The following is a 17,937-nucleotide window of genomic DNA, read 5'->3' as shown; positions in this document are numbered from 1 at the left end:
AGTCACTGCGCCAGGAATCAAACCCTCCAAAATACTCAATATATCCTGCAAATCCATTGACTGCAAGAGGAGCAGCAGACAAAACTACCGTCTAGTTTTCTGCTGTTTTGCACAGTACATCACGCTCGTCCAGATAGACAGGCAGATGAAGCGAGAGACTATCAACTGAGCGCTTGTTTTTAATTCCGATGAGTGATTTGTGTTAGTGTGCGTCTCTTCTCGCGCACATTGAGGTCAGTAAGTCACATATGATGCACATATGAAAATACTGACGCGATTATTTCTCACTGCGATCATTTAAAGCTGCAGAGATGTCAGTCGTGTCTCTTCAGTGCCTGATGTTTGGTGAGTAAAATATTTATTTTGAGCGTTTGTGTGGAATTAATGAATGCTTGTTATGTGTAAATGTACTACAAAATATAACATTTTATATTTAAAAAAATATTTTTTTAAGTTTATTATAAATTATTGTTAATCTATTCAATATTTTTAAATCTTTGTCGGGTGAAAATTAACCTATGATGATCATTTCTTGATTTAATCATTGATAAACGATTTTCTTTAAAGTGTGAAGTGCTTTATAAATAAAATGTATTATTATAAACGTCTGAAAATGTGGTACAGTATAAATTTGATTTATAGTCTGTTCACTATTGTGTCTGAGAATTTGCATCATCACTAAGACTTTTCATTGTCGCCATGAGTGGAGGAAAAAAGGCATTGTTGTTTTCTAGGATGCTCATTTGTGATGTGCTTGTCATCTCCAGCATCTTGTATGCAGAGTCCAGTCACTCAAATCATTCAAATATTTAAGTTATTGATCTGATAGTGCAGATTACGGCACACGCCCCTTTTTCCTCCCTATCTAGAGACAGCTAGTGTATTCAGGTCCAGTCAGGATTTTCAGCATGATTCATCATGCAACTGAGAAAAGAACATTTTGCAGCTGTTGTGGACGCTGATTGTTTTTGGCGTGCTGTGTGTGTGATGGCTTGTCATGCCCATGAGGCCACGGCTGACAGATTGTGCTGGTCAAAAGCCGCTCCGGACAGACCGATGACCAGACACAACAATGACAGGTTAGGTTTGTTTAGTCTAATGGGCAGCACACATTCAGACTTAAGCCAAGTCTCTTTTTAACACTGAACTCATCTGGCATTTATTAATGTCCTGATTTAATGTTCATTTGGGAGTCTTTGCTCTCCCTTTTCTAAACTATTGGTATTACCATGTTTTGTTTTTAACATACAATCCTAATATCTTTTTTTATTCGGATAAGTACATTGGAGCACCATGTAAATACCATGGTATTACTGTATTTTATGGACACACATAATGATATTCTTTCACATACTTAATTGTAGGAAAGTAATCCAAGGAGTAACTATAGGATTACTTTTTTTAAACCATTTTCACTTCGAAATTTCTGGTAAATTTCACAAAGACAAAGAAATGGAAAGAAACGCATTGGATTAAATGTGAAACTTTGAAATAGTAAGAGTGAAATATCGTATCGTGATATGTATCGTATCGTAAGGTCCTTGCCAATACAAAGCCCAATAGTATTGTCTTGAAAAACACTCCAATAATCTTATTTACAATGTAAATACATGTGAATATCATATGCATTTTGTCGCCATTAATACCGTGGTGTAAATACCATATTAATGACCCAATACCATAATATTTATCAAAGTATCACACATTTTTGTTGTATTACTATTATAATACAATGCCCTTTGAATGTATACCATGGTGTTCTTTGAAATAAGTTAGTGTGCCATACGTTAAACATTTCATGTCATGTAATATATTAAAACACCTCATTTTGGTTATGGTCTCGGGATCAGGTTTATGCCACTGTGCCATATGTATGGTATGGGATGGATGGATAGATAGATTTTTTTACTATGGAAATACAATGTTTTTGAACTTATACCATGTCATTGGTATACCTTGGTGTACTTTGGCATCATTTAATTTAGGTTGTAGTAACAGTATCATGTTTATACCATGTATATATCATCTTTAATTGCACTCGTACCATTTGGAGAGCAATTTAAATACCATAGTATACAAATATGGCAGTCATTCAGTACTATGGTTCCACTCATGCTCTCTTTAGCAGTAACAGCAACCGCAGACCTGCAGCTGCCAGTCTGACGACTATAAATCTGACTCCTAATGCTCGATGCCACCTACACCCACAGGCTCTGCTGCAATGCAAGCTGGCACAGCCCAGAAACCCATTCAGGTCAGGTGAAATCAGCATTTATCTCACCGCGCAGCCCGTCTAGACTTCATATCCGAGAAGAAAAGAAAAAGGACGGGGGGGTTTAGAAAGACGTGGGGCCATGAATAAATCGGCAACTGTGATTTTGCAGTGGGTTGCTAAATTCCACCAAATTGGGCCAAGATTTGGTGGGATTGTGGATTTATGAATCATCTTATTCTGTGCTCAGGTTCCTCGCCTCTTTCGCAGAGTCTGGCGCTGACTGAACTGCTCATATATTTAGTACAATAGCTGTGAAGGATTTGTGTTCGTATCAGATGGCAAAGGATTGTGGCGTCTTGATCTTTCTATATTAAGACATGTGAAATCAGTCAGAAACAGGTGGGCGCTGGACACCACGGTCTCAAGAACGTGACTGATACATATTTCACATCCATAGCAAGATATTTCCTTGTCTTCCTCTTCAAGTTTATGCACAAATGTTTTGTCTTCTTGAGTTTCATCTCTCCGTAGTGTAAATACCCCGGACAGGGTTTGTGGCCGCAGAGCTTTGATAAACGCGGTAATAGCTTTTATGATTAATGTATCATCCAACGCGTGTCGATACTTTGAGAGCATCTCTGAGGCAGAAGGCCAAGGAGCGTTTCCTCAGAGATAGACGTGCTTGGGTTGAGCCGTCAGCAAATTCACATTTTTCATTCACTGTTGTTCAAGCGAGGTCAGAAGTAGCCTTGCAGAAACCAGAGTCCACTGAGGCAAAATAAGATTGCGTCAACCATAATTAATGTGATGATCTGGGGTGAGGCACTGACGCTTTCTAAGGGCATGCACCACAGAGATAAGGTGACTGTGTGTATGCGACTGCACTTTTGGGCTGGTTTAATGATTGCTTGATGTTTAGTACAATAGAAAGGTCCATTAGTTCTTACCCAATCACCCGCAAAATGTAACACTGTAATTTTTCCTTTTTGTTCAACACAAGTATGGCGTTCTTTCTATTGTAGAAAACAAAAGGAGAGCATGTAGGGGCCGCCAAGTTCCAAAAAAAGCTCAATGAAAGTAGTTCATGCGGCTTGTGCATTGTGTTCCAAGTCTTTTGAAGTCATTTGACACTTTTGTTTTAAAGGGGGGGTGAAACACTCAGTTTCAGTCAATCTCATGTCAATCTTGAGTACCTATAGAGTAGTATTGCATCCTTCATATCTCCGAAAAGTCTTTAGTTTTATCATATTTATAAAAGAAATATGGGCTGTACCGAGTCTTTCCGGAAAAAACCGAGCGCCTGGAGGCGTATCGTGTGGGCGGAGCTAAAGAATGACGAGCGCGCAAAGCTGTGACGTCCTCAAGCGTGGAGAAACCCATGGCTATCGATCTCAGCTCATAGATATGGTCCAGAATCAGATCCGGAGGCTGAAATAAATTGAACAGGAGAAACAGCAACAGCAGGACGTCCGTCTCTGTGGTATGGACTGTATTTAGTGGCCTGTCAACATTTGTGTGTGTTTACTCGCAGTTTATGAGGACATGATTCGGTTTATGGACTATTGTATGCGACTAAACCTTAGCAGTAGCAAGCAAAAAGGTTTTGCACGTCAGACTAGTGTAACGTTATACAGAACAACAATGAAGTAACCGTTAGCGCATTTGAATGACGAAGCACGCGATCGTGTCGTTTACTGATGTTTACTCTCGCGACGATAGCCAACAACAGACATTTGAAGCAGTTTTACTCACCGGCTGCTTCCAAAGCAGGACCGAACCTTTATCGCTGGGACCGCTCCGTCAAAAACACACTTCTTTGGTGTGATTTGCTGAAGTCCTGTGACAGCAGTGACCGTGGAAATCCGCGATGTTGTGAAGCTTCCCGTCATTTCGGCGTTCAAATCGGTTCAAATGCAGCGCTGCCTTCCCGGAATGCTGTGCTGAAGCGTTGAAGTCGCTTGATGTCACCCATAGGAATAAAGTGGAGCGGGAGCGTGGCGCGTCAAAAGTGTTCAGGGACGAGTGGATCTGCAGCTGAGCGAGTGTTTATGGGCGTGCATTTCCTCTCTCGCTCTAGTCACGTGCGCGCGCCCTACCGGGAGAAGAGGCCCTGTTTAGATGAATTAAAATTAAATAATGTTAGTTTTTAAATCAATATAAATGTTTAGTTAAAAATATGTTTAAAGGTCCCGTTCTTCGCGATTCCATCTTTCAAACTTTAGTTAGTGTGTAATGTTGCTGTTAGAGCATAAATAATACCTGTAAAATTATAAAGCGCAAAGTTCAATGCCAAGCGAGATATTTTATTTAACAGAAGTTCCCTTTCAAAGCCTACAGTGAGCGGCCGGTTTGGACTCCACCGCTGCACTTCCTGCTGTAATGACGTCACTAGAACCGTTTGTTGACTAACCCTCCGCCCACAAGAACACGCAAAATAGGGGGAGTGGTCTCGTTGCTCTCCCACGTGGAGAAGAGCTGCATTCAGCGCTTGCATCTCCCCGTTATGGTAAGAGGCGGGACCTTTCCAGGCAAAGTGCGCTAAGCTGCTGTCCAATCACAACACGGGAAGCGCTGGCCCAATCAGAACTCGTTACGTGTTTCTGAAGGAGGGACTTCATAGAACAAGGAAATCATGAGGCCGTTTTTAGGACAGAGGAAACAGCGCTGGACAGATAAGAAAATCGTGTGAAAAATACTGTTTTTTTACACGCGAAACATGAACTCGTTATATTGCACACTGTAAACATAATCAAAGCTTCGAAAACACGCGAAGAACGGGACCTTTAATTAAATTAAAATGGGGGGAGAAAAAATGGGCAACATGACATTGTGTCAAATGATGGACAACGGTTCCCACTTCCCGTCATAATACGATTAAGTAGGCTAAATATTTATTACTATTAAATAAAAGTAAATACATAAAATGTGAAAGTAAAATAAGTAGCCCTAAGTTAATGATCAATTAGATAAATGAATAAGAGGCACTGGATATGCTATGTACGGTGGTTTACAATGGTCTCCCTCTTTTCGTTTTCTTCCTTGCTGCTTTTAAAAATGAAATGGTTACTTCTGCTTTCACGCGAGCGTAGTGAGGGGGGAAATCAGTTTGTGGCGCTGCTTCAGCTGTGCGATAACCTCACGATGGGCGACCAGAATTTCTGACACCCCAGAAATTCATCCGATTCCCGATCCGGAGGGGTTTGTCGCCTCTCGTCCCCTGTACACTGCACGAACACCTCACAACAAACGACGCACGATAAACCTGAAAATCAGCGCGACCCAAAGTCGAAATCGGATGAAAATTGCACCGTGTATGCCCAGCTTTAGTGGACACAAGTAAATTGAATATTTATTGTTAGGCAAATGGCCAATTCGTCTCTTTAGAATTTATGCAATATACTGGAGCCGAACCTGTGAAGGGAGTCCTGAAATTTCCACAGCGTAAAATACGTGTTCAGGAACGCTGTTCTGTGGGGCCTATGCTAATTGTGGAGGATTGTGTACGTGCACGATATTTACGAATGATTCGCTAACATGTTTAACTATCAAATTCGAGCGTTTGCGAATCCGGAGAAGAGTTTTCGGGAATGTCTGTTTCACTCTTAAATTTCTCAGAATTTACTTATATATTTACTAAATTTAATGAATGATGTCCATTATGTTTTTCTGTCGTCGTCACATTCATATGCAAATTGTATGAGCTATTTTGTCCATTAGATCGAAATTACCCGTTCTATTCCATTTACCTGTCCGTAGACCCTTGAAGAAATCAGGACAGAAATGGTTAAAAGTGGACAAAAGCGATGGGAATGTGTCTACTCGTGATCGACCAAAATGCATCTTAAATGCCGGGTGTAAACAGGGCCAAACTTTATAATCAGGACATTTACTTAGTAAATGTCATTTGGATATTTGGGATTATACTCTCCCAACAGCCTTCTGGTTTGCTTTGTCGCATTGCATGGCTCAAGTTCGCTGGCCATCCAGGGCCTTTAGATTCTCTAAAGACCACTGGAACGTTTCCAGAAAGCAAAGTTGATCGATTCATAAATTGGAGCAGGAAGTGCCCCGTTTTTCCACCCTGTTAATTACCGCACAATCACACACTTGCTAAATATAATACCAGAGTCGCCGAGACATCATCCTGCTGGTCTCCTTAATTAAACCAAGCCTCGCTAGAGAATATATTTCATTAAACAGCTCCATGAATAAAAACTAAAGCTGTGTCAGACTTGGAGAACTGTGTAATTGGCTTTGAAGCTCCAGCAGAAGGGCAGTTGCAGATTTCAGCCCAGTTGTCGCCTTTTTCAGCTGCCCACTGTAAAACCAACGCTAATCCTGTGGTGACCTGGTAGAGCGAGCAAAGATAAGACCAGCTGGGTTGAGCGACAATGCTAAGCCGTCGTGATGCAGAGCCATCTGTGGTTGAAGCCCATTGAGGCCAGGACTCGAGATGTCTCCAGTCAGTCTTTGATGGAGCTATAGACCCTTGAAACCATCTGTCACTGTTTCATTTGTAGTGAAGTAGATTGTTAAAGTTGGTTTGGTTCTTTCATGTTTGTTTGTGTGTTCACTCTGCCCAGGGGCTGTATTCACAAAACATTATATCTTACCACTTAAGAGTTCTCTGAAATGGCAGTAAAAGTTCTTGGTTACGAGTTTTTTCTTAATCTATTCCCAAAGCTGCTGAGAGCAACTTTTACTAAGGAATAGAGAGAAGTCTTAAGCTAAGAGTAAGGGCGGGGTTAACCTACTTGCTATGGGTGATGTAATCACTCTTACTAACTATAACCACAGTGATTGGCTGATGGGGGAGGAGTCTCTGTCAGTGATTTAATTATAGAAATATTTAGTAAAACGAGGTTTCATGTTGTCTATATTCAAATAAAATGTTTAAAATAAGAATGTTGCCATATTCAAATAAAGATTTAAAAAAGTAGGCTTAGTGTCACTAATTAAACTAGAATATGTTTAGCTAATTGTCAGACTCTATGATGTCTACATCTCGAGAGATTGCAGAATTCAAGTGAAAATGATTTTTTATAAACAAAGTTTGTGAGGAGCACGTTCAAACTGTCTGTCTAATCAGTGCGAGAGGAGCTGAGAGCCAACTCTTGTCTTCGGGTGGATTGCAGCCACAGTCAATTTGATTGTTCAGTGATTTGGTCTTAGTGACTTAGCAGTCCTCTCGACTACTAGCGTTTCATGGATTAGGAGCTAGTTTTAGAGCTAAAATGCTTTGTGAAATACTCTTAGAGCACAAAGTCCTCAAATTAGGACTGACACAGCCATTATTTTTAAGAATTTCTCCTAAATTGGTAAGTTTGGAGCTACTTTTTCCTTCAGATGTTTTGTGAATACGACCCCAGGCCCATAAAGTGAGGTATTTAAGTCTTTGTCTTTCATTTAGGTTCAGTATTCCTGGTTCTGGTGTGTGCCGAGGTTCTAAATGCCGGTGCAGCGCTCATCCCCAATCATCTCCGCTCGCACGGGCCAGTTCTGGATGTTCCCATAGGCTTTGAGGAACATGAGAAGGTCTCGAGGGATCGTAAACCCGGATTCATGGAGAGTTCTCAGGAGGGCTCCGGGTTCTTCAGCGAAGACGGCGAGGACGGCAAGAACGCTCAAGCCAAGACCAAAGACAGCGGTGCAGGTGCCGTTAATGGTGAGTAGAAGCAGTGATTCAAAACTTGATTCATAAGTGCACCTTATGCTACAAAGTCATTTCAAACAAAACTTTCAAAGACACAAAAGATACGACTTTCCTCTCATTTGTCAACTTGGGGTCTAAATAATTTGCTTCAACTATAATTTGACTTGATTGGTCACATTTTATGATCTGTCAAGTACTTGTCATTTGTCAACTAGGGGTGAGCAGGACTTCGTGAGCAGGGACTTTCTGAGGGGGACATTTTTAGCTAGCCTGACGTGTTCATACTCAACTGTAGTCAGAATAGGAGTCTGATGCTCCATTGGGCTGTGATTAAGAGGCGTGTTTCAACCCAACCAGGAAAGACCTCAATTGGATAGACCTTTAACCAATCATACCCCTTTTCCACCAGAATGAACCGGGTGCTAGTTCGGAGCCAGTGCTAGTGTCAGTTCTAAGTTGGTTCGACTTGAGAGCCTTCTAAGAACCGTTTGCTTTTCCACATGCTAAGAGCCACAACAGAGCCAGGTCTTACGTCATACCAGAGTCCTGCACGGGTCCATCCCAGACCCGTTAATATTTGCCCGTTACCCGATCGGTGCCCGCAATAAATCACACACACTAAAATCATTCCAATTAAAATGCTTTATTTTTTTTTTATATTGCACTTCTCTCAACATCAACAGCATCATGAATGGGCTAAAGAAACAGGCTAAAGTGCCTTTATAGACTCGTTGTCAACAATTTTATATACTTCACTCACCAACTTTACTTTTACTTCATCCATTGCTTATCCTGCAACGCTCGCTCCATCTGGGCTACGAGTGGCATCAACAAAAGTCACAGTGGTGGTGACGTGATGGATCATATGGCATATCGTTGTTGCGTGTATGTGTAATGGTAAATTGGACATAGAAATTGTAATACAGTATGTTTGGGGGGGAAGAAGGACGACCGGATCGTTTTGATCGTTTTTCGAGAACCGGCGAACATTTAAAAGACTTAACCAAACAAAGCGAAAGTAACGCGGCCCCTCACGGACATCTGCCACGCACACACATAATAAAACAAACACAACTCAACGTAAAATCCAGGTCTGGTGATCTCTCGTCCTTATATGCCGCCGAGCTCCCTCGTGAGAGGATTTGAGACCGGTGTGGCTCACAGGTGACACTCATTCGCCATCACGCCCCGGTCTCGCTCGCTCCTCCGCCTCGCCACAGCACAGAAAAATATTGCACACATTTTTCATCCGCGCTTCTACCCGCTCGCACGGAATTAATTATCCGCCCGCACCCCGCCCGTGTATTTTATAATTTATGTCACAATCCACCTGTTTAAGCCACTTTTATGCCCGCGGGTACCCGACCCGTTGCAGGACTCTACTGCTAGCGAGGCAGCGGGAAACACACACACACACACACACAATTTCCAGGCGTGTTCTATCTAATGCATTGACGCTGCGCAGACCAACCCACATATGATCCAAATACTGCGCGAGCGATTCAAAAGCATAAGGGGTCGTTGGCGCTCGCTCTACTTTGATGTCATACGCAATCAGTCCGCTCAGCGCGCGCCGATGCATCTCGAACAAGCCTTCCCTCAGTGGCTCATGGCTTAATGATCCTACATCAGCATTAAAACGCTGCAAATCCAACGCATTTGTGCAGCTCTCCATGATTTGTATAGACGGAGATTACAATCCAGCAGCTGTTAGCTTGATTAGCTGCTATTGAAAAAATGGCGGTCACAGGTTTGTGTTCATCTTGTTGATTACGGTAACGCCGCCCCCAGTCAGTGACGCAAGCAGTTCTTACTTCTAGCCCAGCAATGTTTTGGTGTTACTTAAGAACCACTTTTCCTGGCTCAGAGCTGGTGCTTTGGCTGTGGAAACACAAAGAACCGATTTGAAACTAGGCTCTGGCTCCGATTTAGCACCAGCACTGCCTTGGTGGAAAAGGGGTATCAGAGCAACGAAGCGACGTCAACAGAGCTCAACTGCACTGTGTTGCCAAGTCCGCGGTTTTTTTTCGCGGGTTGTTTTCTATGTCCGCGGGTTGAAGCGACTATTGTGTGATATATAGACCCATGAGTGCGAATTTTAGCAGACAACCTAGGCAAAATAACACATTTTACCCCAAAACACCATTTTTTTCTGAAGTACCCCCCCCCCGAGAAGTGATTGTTTAGGGCTAGTAGTTGGCGGGTTTTGTTGTAAAAACTTTGCAACCCTGTCTGCACACGCGCTGGAATAAACGATCTTTGCTGGTGTTAAAAAATCCGAACAGTTTCTGTTCGAGGATAATTACTCCTCGATGGAGCGAGGCCAGACTGAACTGCCCGACCTAAAAATGTTGTGGGCGGGGCTAAGTTCGGCTGGCATCCAGGCTAATTTTTAGCTGAAACTTCATTTAGACCCTAGTTCCTGTGGTCGAATCACACTGAGTACCACTCCAAAGTTCCTGGAGAAACTTCCTCCTGTGGAAAAGCGGACATTAATAGGATCTGTAGACATTAAACCAGGATCTGTAGTGTGTAGTGTCTGCTGTACCAAGAGTAATTGCAGTCTTTTTGTTTGAGTGGCTTGATTTAACTAAATTAACATTCATCCTTGTATTTGGAGTGGAAATGTCTGTTTTTAGTGTTTGAATCTCTATCAAGTTTTTATTTTTGCAATTTCATTTGCTGCTGCTAGTGCTGCGAAAATGACTTGTTCCATGGTGGAACAAAGGCACTGATTTTTATGTCATTATATGATGTTGGATTCATATTAGGTCAGTCTCTCTGTATGACTCAGCCTCTAGACAGCTATTTAACTCTCAAAAATGACTTGATTGTCAAAACGGCAGTTAGAAGTGTAAAGTGGTGCGAATAACAGCTTTTAGGACACATTATCGTGCGTCATTTCCTCGACACCTACCGCTCCCTCCTGATGCTTACCTTATTTGTGTTGATTCGAGTTTTGTCGGCTTTAACGGATTCTATTGTTTCAGCCATGGAGGTGTTTCGCAGTAGTGTGTAGAGAAAATACATCCACTTTTTACTCAAACGCCTGGGAATTAATGTGCCTGAAAACAGTATTATTTTTAGTTCACCTGCTAGCTCGCTAACAGCGCTTCTACCGCAGTGGCCCGTTTCCGGCGTGTGTGTGTGTGTGTGTATAAGATGGGGAGAAGGACAGAGCAGTCCACAGATTTTCTGCCGTGAGGAGTGTGAAATTGAGATTTTCTCTGGTGGATATCAGCTCGGGTCAGCTGGCACTCTTTAATAAGACATAACTGTTATAAATGCACATATTAGGGTTAGTGATATGAACAAACCCCTAGAACCAAGTGTAAAACTAGCCTGTCATATGCTATTGAATATATGAAGCAGTAAAGTCATATGGTCTGTCATACGGACCAATCAGAAGACACCAACATAATGATCTGCTTAAAGTTCACCTAAAAATTAAACTTTGACCTTTGTCTGCTGACCCCCAGGGCATCTGAGATGTAGGTGTGTTTGTTTCTTCAGGAGAACACAAATCAAGATTTTTAACTCAGCCGTTGCTAATTGGTGTTCAACTGAAGAAACAAACACACCTACATCTCAGATGCCCTGGGGGTCAGCAGACAAACATCAAAGTATCCTTTTAGGTTGAACTATCCCTTTAATGACTCGAGATAAACTTCCTTTTCTAAATGTTTAGTAAAGTGTTTCAGTGTCTCCATATGGAAGATGACTACATTTGTGCCCGCCTCAGTAAATCTGAGCGTGAACACGAGTCTGTCACACTCAACCGCTGCTGAATAAATAACACACACACAGTGTCACACTGCAGACAGGCGTGACTGATCAGCCATATGGAGAGACAGGTGGACAGAACCGTGACTGAGTGTGAGTGTGTGAAGACACGTCCAGGTGTGTTCTCCTCGCCTGGCTCTGTGCCTGACCCATCTATCTATCTATCTATCTATCTATCTATCTATCTATCTATCTATCTATCTATCTATCTATCTATCTATCTATCTATCTATCTATCTATCTATCTATCTATCGTTCTATCGTTCTATCGTTCTATCGTTCTATCGTTCTATCTATCGTTCTATCGTTCTATCGTTCTATCTATCTATCTATCTATCTATCTATCTATCTATCTATCTATCTATCTATCTATCTATCTATCTATCTATCGTTCTATCGTTCTATCGTTCTGTCTGTCTATCTATCGTTCTATCTATCTATCTATCTATCTATCGTTCTATCGTTCTATCTATCTATCGTTCTATCGTTCTATCTATCTATCTATCTATCTATCTATCGTTCTATCGTTCTATCGTTCTATCGTTCTATCGTTCTATCTATCTATCTATCTATCTATCTATCTATCTATCTATCTATCGTTCTATCTATCGTACTATCGTTCTGTCTGTCTGTCTATCTATCTATCGTTCTATCTATCTATCGTTCTATCTATCTATCGTTCTATCGTTCTATCGTTCTATCGTTCTGTCTGTCTGTCTGTCTGTCTGTCTGTCTGTCATTCTGTCTATCCTTCTGTCTGTCTGCTGTTCTATCTATCTATCGTTCTGTCTGTCTGTCTGTCGTTCTGTCTGTCTGCTGTTCTATCTATCTATCTATCTATCTATCTATCTATCTATCTATCTATCTATCTATCTATCTATCTATCTATCTATCTATCTATCTATCTATCTATCTATCTATCTGTCTGTCTGTCTGTCTGTCTGTCTGTCTGTCTGTCGTTCTCACTATCTATCGTTCTGTCTATCTATCGTTCTGTCTGCCGTTCTATCTGTCTATCTATCGTTCTGTCTATCTATCGTTCTGTCTATCTATCGTTCTGTCTGCCGTTCTATCTGTCTGTCTGTCTGTCTGTCTGTCTCTGTGGTTTTGTGCTCTCTCACAGGAGTTTCTCCGTCCTCTTCCCTGTTTTCACACATCCACCTTTCTTTAATTAGTGTGAAGACCTTCAGTTACCTCATACTTTTTATCCCAAGCCAATAGCAGTTCAGTAACTGACCGGAGGGAGCGACTTCGACAAACGTTGAGATTCTTGTTCTCTAAAGAACGCTTCCAGAAGTTCTCAGTGTGTGTATTCTGTTTGTTTTGGCTCTCAGAGCACTGTCTGATGCCCAAGATGGTGGGACCTTGCCGTGGGTCGTACCCTCGCTGGCACTTCAACCCCGCAACCATGAAGTGCGAAAGCTTTGTATTCGGGGGCTGCAAAGGGAACCTCAACAACTTCTTGTCGCTGGAGGAGTGCGCCAAAGCTTGCCACACAGTCTCTGGTACACTGCTTTCTTTTATTACATCCAGTTATGGTCATTTCCTTGAAAAAGTATAGATGTAACAGCTCTCACCTGCTGACATTAGACAAAAGCTCTCCTCATTACAGCATGTCTCAGTGTGGCAGTGTGTGTGCGTCTCATGAATAATCAGGCTGCGATCAAGAGCTCTCGAGTCCCTGATGTGTGTGTTGTGCCAGACGCAGGTGCAGTGCTGCAGTGCAGCTGCTCAAATCTGCTGTTCACGAGAAACCAAAGATGAATAAGACAGTGTACTCCCATCAGATCTTACTACACCCTACCCTACTATACTGTACTGTGAAAACATTTTCCTAATCCTGGACAAAATAAACTATTCTGTTAGACTTCAACTGTTTACTATGCTGTGCATTACTATAACATGCTATGCCATACTTTATACTTAGCTATATTATACAAGACTTTGGCATCTTCGACTAGACTTAAAATAGACTGATATTTTTTCCAATAATCACACTTTTAAACGTATTGGTTTGTAGTATCGAGTCTTCCAACAAACTTAAGGGAGAATAGACATACACTAGCCTCACGTGGTCATACTCAATTCTAGTCAGAATATGAGTCTGATGCTCCATTGGGCTGTGATTATGGGGCGTGTTTCAACCCAACCAGGAAAGACCTCAATTGGATAGACCAACAACCAATCAGAGCAACGAAGGGACGCATTGTCAAATGTCAACAGTGTGTTGCCAAGTCCGCGTTTTTTGCGTGGGTTGAAGCGACTATTATGTGATATATAGACCCATGAGTGTGAATTTTAGCAGGCAACCTTGCCAAAATAACACACATTTTACCCCCCAAACACCATTTTTTCCCCGGAGAACCCCCCGAGAAGCTATAGGGCTAGTAGTTGGCGCGTTTTGTTGTAAAAACTTGGCAACCCTGTCTGCACGCACGCTGAAATCAGTCTGGAATACACGATCTTTGCCAGTGTTGTAAAATAATTTCATGATACACAGAGTACTTACCCAACATGATCATCATTTCTGAGAGAAATAGTGAAGGTGAATGCAGATACAAACAAGCTCTCCGTTTAGGATTTGAACAAATATAACCCAAGCCCCTTTGATGACGTGATGATTACGTTACTGTTGATCATCTGTCCGTCATCGTCTAAAGCCCGCCCTGATGATTTCATTGGTCCGAACAGTTTCTGTTCGGGGATAATTACTCCTCTATGGAGCAAGGCCAGAATGAACTGCCCGACCTAAAAAATTTGTGGGCGGGGCTAAGTTCGGCTGGCATCCAGGCTAGACATACACTATATTGCCAAAAGTATTGGGACACCCCTCTAAATCTGTCACTTCAAGACCACAGGTGTATAAAATCAAGCACCTAGGCATGCAGACGCTTCTACAAAAACTGAAAGAATGTTTTTCAGGGGCTGGGCTTGACCCCTTAGTTTTAGTGAAAGGAACTCTAATGCTTCAGCATACCAAGACATTTTGGACAATTTCATGCTCCCTATCTCATGCATCCCACTCATTTGTGGGATGAGTTTGGCCCCATTCTGTTCCACCATAACACCAATGCACAAAGCAAAGTCCAAATAAAATAAAGAACCCCTTTGGCACTTAAAAGGGTTCTCTATAGAACCTTTTAGGGGTTCCAAATACGTAGCTCTGATAGAACCCTTTAAGGTTCTGTATAGAACCTTTTCTTCTAAGTGTGCTTTCACACCTGCCTAATTTAGTTTGGTTGAATCGTACTAGAATTCGTTTCCCTCTTTGGTGCGGTTCGTTTGGTCAGGTCTGAAAGCAGCAATCGCACTCGGGTGCGCACCAAAAGCGGACCAAACAAGATCAAACTCCTTGAAGAGCTGGTCTAGGTACGATTTCAAAGGAACTCTGGAGCGGTTCGTTTGTGGTGAGAACGTGATCCGACCTCGAACAGAACCAACTGCAAAAGTACTGATCATTTTTGGACTTAACCAGCTGCCGTAGTTAGCTGCGCTGACATTGTGTGCATGATATTATTACCTGATAGATCGTTGGCAATATTTTCAGTAGATGAGCATGTCAAGAGTTAATAATTAATGCACACCTCCTCTTGAAGTGACGAGTAATGCGCGGTCGTCGTCTGCAGTGCATTAGAATGTTGTTTTCACGTCGCATCCGCGCTTCATTATAGAAAGGTATTGTTTGCGTACTATGGCAAATACACACAGTGAAGTAGATTATGGCCAGGGACAAAACTGGCCCGCGCAGTCGTCTCTCCATAGTGTTATAGTTTGCTGGCTTTGCCTCTTCTGCTGGAATTTTCCCACACGTAAATTCTGACCAATCGAAAAGCAGTTTAGGAAATACGCCATGGCCAATGAGTGATGTGGATGTTGTCACGTGCCTGCGTTTTGGTTCGTTTCAACTAGTTCTAAACAAAGCAATCAGTGTGGTGTGAAAAGGAACCAAAAAAGCTGAAAAATGCAACAATGTATAATTGTTTCCCCTTGATTCGGACCAAATGAGACGAACTAGAGATGTGAAAGCACCCTAACAGTGTGGCTTGAAGTCAAAAATTACTTCTTTTGTGTGTTTTGATTTATAACACGTTTGCTTTCCTTTAATCAGATTACACTCCATCTCCAGAACCGCCATCTTCTCCACTTTCTCTGACCCAAAACCCCAGTGAGACCAACTCCTCCTCTTTGTTCTTCGTCCCTACGGCTGAGACCGTGGACCCGGAGCAATGGGAGAGTGATTCAGAATCTAGCGGCTTCCCCATCCACCCCACCCTCGTGCCGTCAAGAGCAGGTGCTGAAGACCACGCCCAATCCACAGCCACGCCCCCTGCTCTGGTCCGTCAGAACCGACAAGAGGCCACAGCTGGGCCTGACAAAAGCCTGGCATCCCACGACCCGTTTGATGATGAGAGGGGCCGTGTTGTCACTCAAATTCCCACGGCTCCTGAAATTGGGACCCTGCCCAGTCGGGACCCCCTGCAGCCTGACGTACGGCACCGGGACGATTCTGAGGAAGAGGAGGATGAGGAAGAGTTGGTGGCTTTTCCCACCGAACCGGAGGAGGAGGAAGAGGACAACTGGCGGTACCTCACGCCGCTCACGACCGGGCCCTCGTCCTCGCCCTCTTCGGATCTGCCCTCCGTGATCTTCACTGAGTCCACATGGCAGGGGGCGGCGCTCACCACAACGGAGGACGAGGAGGGGGCGGAGCTTCGTCACGGCGGCACCGAATATCTCGCCGAAACGGAGCTCCACGACTCGGAGCTATCCCAGGAGGCCGAGCAGGTACTTAATGACAGAAGATGCAAATTAACTGAGAACTAATTTAGTTTAAAGAGAGTCAGTTTGCTTAAAGGAACTGTATGTAAGAAATGTATTTCAATGAATCATAAAATGGCCCTGATATGTCACTAGACATCATGTTAGTGTCAAATACTTCTATCACTGACAACAGTAGTCCGGCCAGGATATTGCCATTTAAAAGTTGTTGCAGCCCTCAACTGATGTTGATGTTGACATGTTGTGTTTTGGCCTGAAGCTCCGCCCTCCACCTATCGACCAATCAGAAAGTCAGTAGTGTTTGGGCCTCCGGGTTGCCAGATCTGCTCTAGTTACCACAGCTGCAGATCTACAAACGTTTCTGCAGATCCTGCAGCCAATCTGGCAACCTCGAGTCAGGGGGAGGGGAAGAGGGATACACCGCTCTACAGTCATTTGAAAGTGATTGCAGTACCAGTTTTGGCCACAATCTTACATACACTTCCTTTAAATATAACAGAAATATATTTCTTTTTTGTATAAAATGTTCAAACACCATGTTTGAAGCTGAGAAAACAGACCTCAGAATTCAGTTGTAGATGTTTTGTTCACATATAAAAATATGTACCATTGAATAATTTTTAAAGTATTTTGAGATGTATTTGTGACTATATCAAATATATTTATAATTATAAAAATGAAATAAATATATAAAACTATTATAATTGTATATAAAAATATAAATGTAATGTATTAATAATAATATCTAACTATGCGTATCTGACAAATAGTAATAAAAATATATTATTATTAATAAGCATAAATATAACATTGTTTCTTTGGGGGTTCAGACCTCAGAATTCAGTTGTAGATGTTTTGTTCACAAATAAAAATATGTACCATTGAATCATTTTTACAGTATTTTTAAATGTATTTGTTACTATATCAAATATATTTTTAATTATAAAAATGTAAAAAATAAATATATAAAACTATTAAAATAGTATATAAAATATAAATGTAATTTATTGATAATAATATCTATCTATACATATGACATAGTAAAAATATTATATTATTAATAATTAGGGCTGTAACGATACACCAAACCCACGATTCGGTTCGTATCACGATTTTTGACCCACGGTACGATACAAACCTCGATATGGGGGGAAACAATACAGTTCAAAAGATATTTTGAGGGAAAAAAATTCATTTATTAAATAACATTAGAAGAACCTGTATAAACTGAACACCAAATAACAATATTAATTATGCAAATTATTAACAAAATACCTAAGTAAATTAAACTATATAGCCAAAGCTATAACACTTCTGTTTTCTTTGTAATAAAATACTGTTGAAAAACAAAAAGAACTAAAGTCCATAGTGGAGATGATTCGAGCATTTTGAAAATTCTTCTTCAATCAATCTTACATTTACAAAGAAAACTGGTTAATGTTTTTTTCGCACTGAGGTAACTGAGGCTTACTCTCTGTGGCTCTCTAGCGCGTGTTTGGGCGGGGTT

At 41.8% G+C, this 17,937-nt stretch overlaps 1 protein-coding gene across 3 annotated transcripts in view; it reads left to right on the top strand.

Moving 5' to 3' along the window:
* The window catches only part of podxl2 (podocalyxin-like 2), a 31,132-nt gene continuing 13,195 nt past the window's right edge, over positions 1-17,937 (top strand). The window contains exons 1-4 of one of the 3 annotated variants that reach the window (XM_067415380.1): positions 4-345; positions 7,626-7,880; positions 12,986-13,156; positions 15,760-16,436. In XM_067415380.1, the coding sequence (XP_067271481.1) occupies positions 312-345; positions 7,626-7,880; positions 12,986-13,156; positions 15,760-16,436 (1,137 nt within the window). In that variant the 5' untranslated portion in view covers positions 4-311. Of the gene's footprint in view, positions 346-981; positions 1,080-7,625; positions 7,881-12,985; positions 13,157-15,759; positions 16,437-17,937 lie in introns of those variants that run through there. The other 2 variants (XM_067415381.1, XM_067415382.1) reach the window with 2 other exon arrangements.

The sequence above is a fragment of the Pseudorasbora parva genome, chromosome 14, assembly GCF_024679245.1.
Source record: "Pseudorasbora parva isolate DD20220531a chromosome 14, ASM2467924v1, whole genome shotgun sequence".
NCBI classification, from domain to species: domain Eukaryota; kingdom Metazoa; phylum Chordata; class Actinopteri; order Cypriniformes; family Gobionidae; genus Pseudorasbora; species Pseudorasbora parva.
This window is presented reverse-complemented; position numbering and strand designations above follow the sequence as displayed.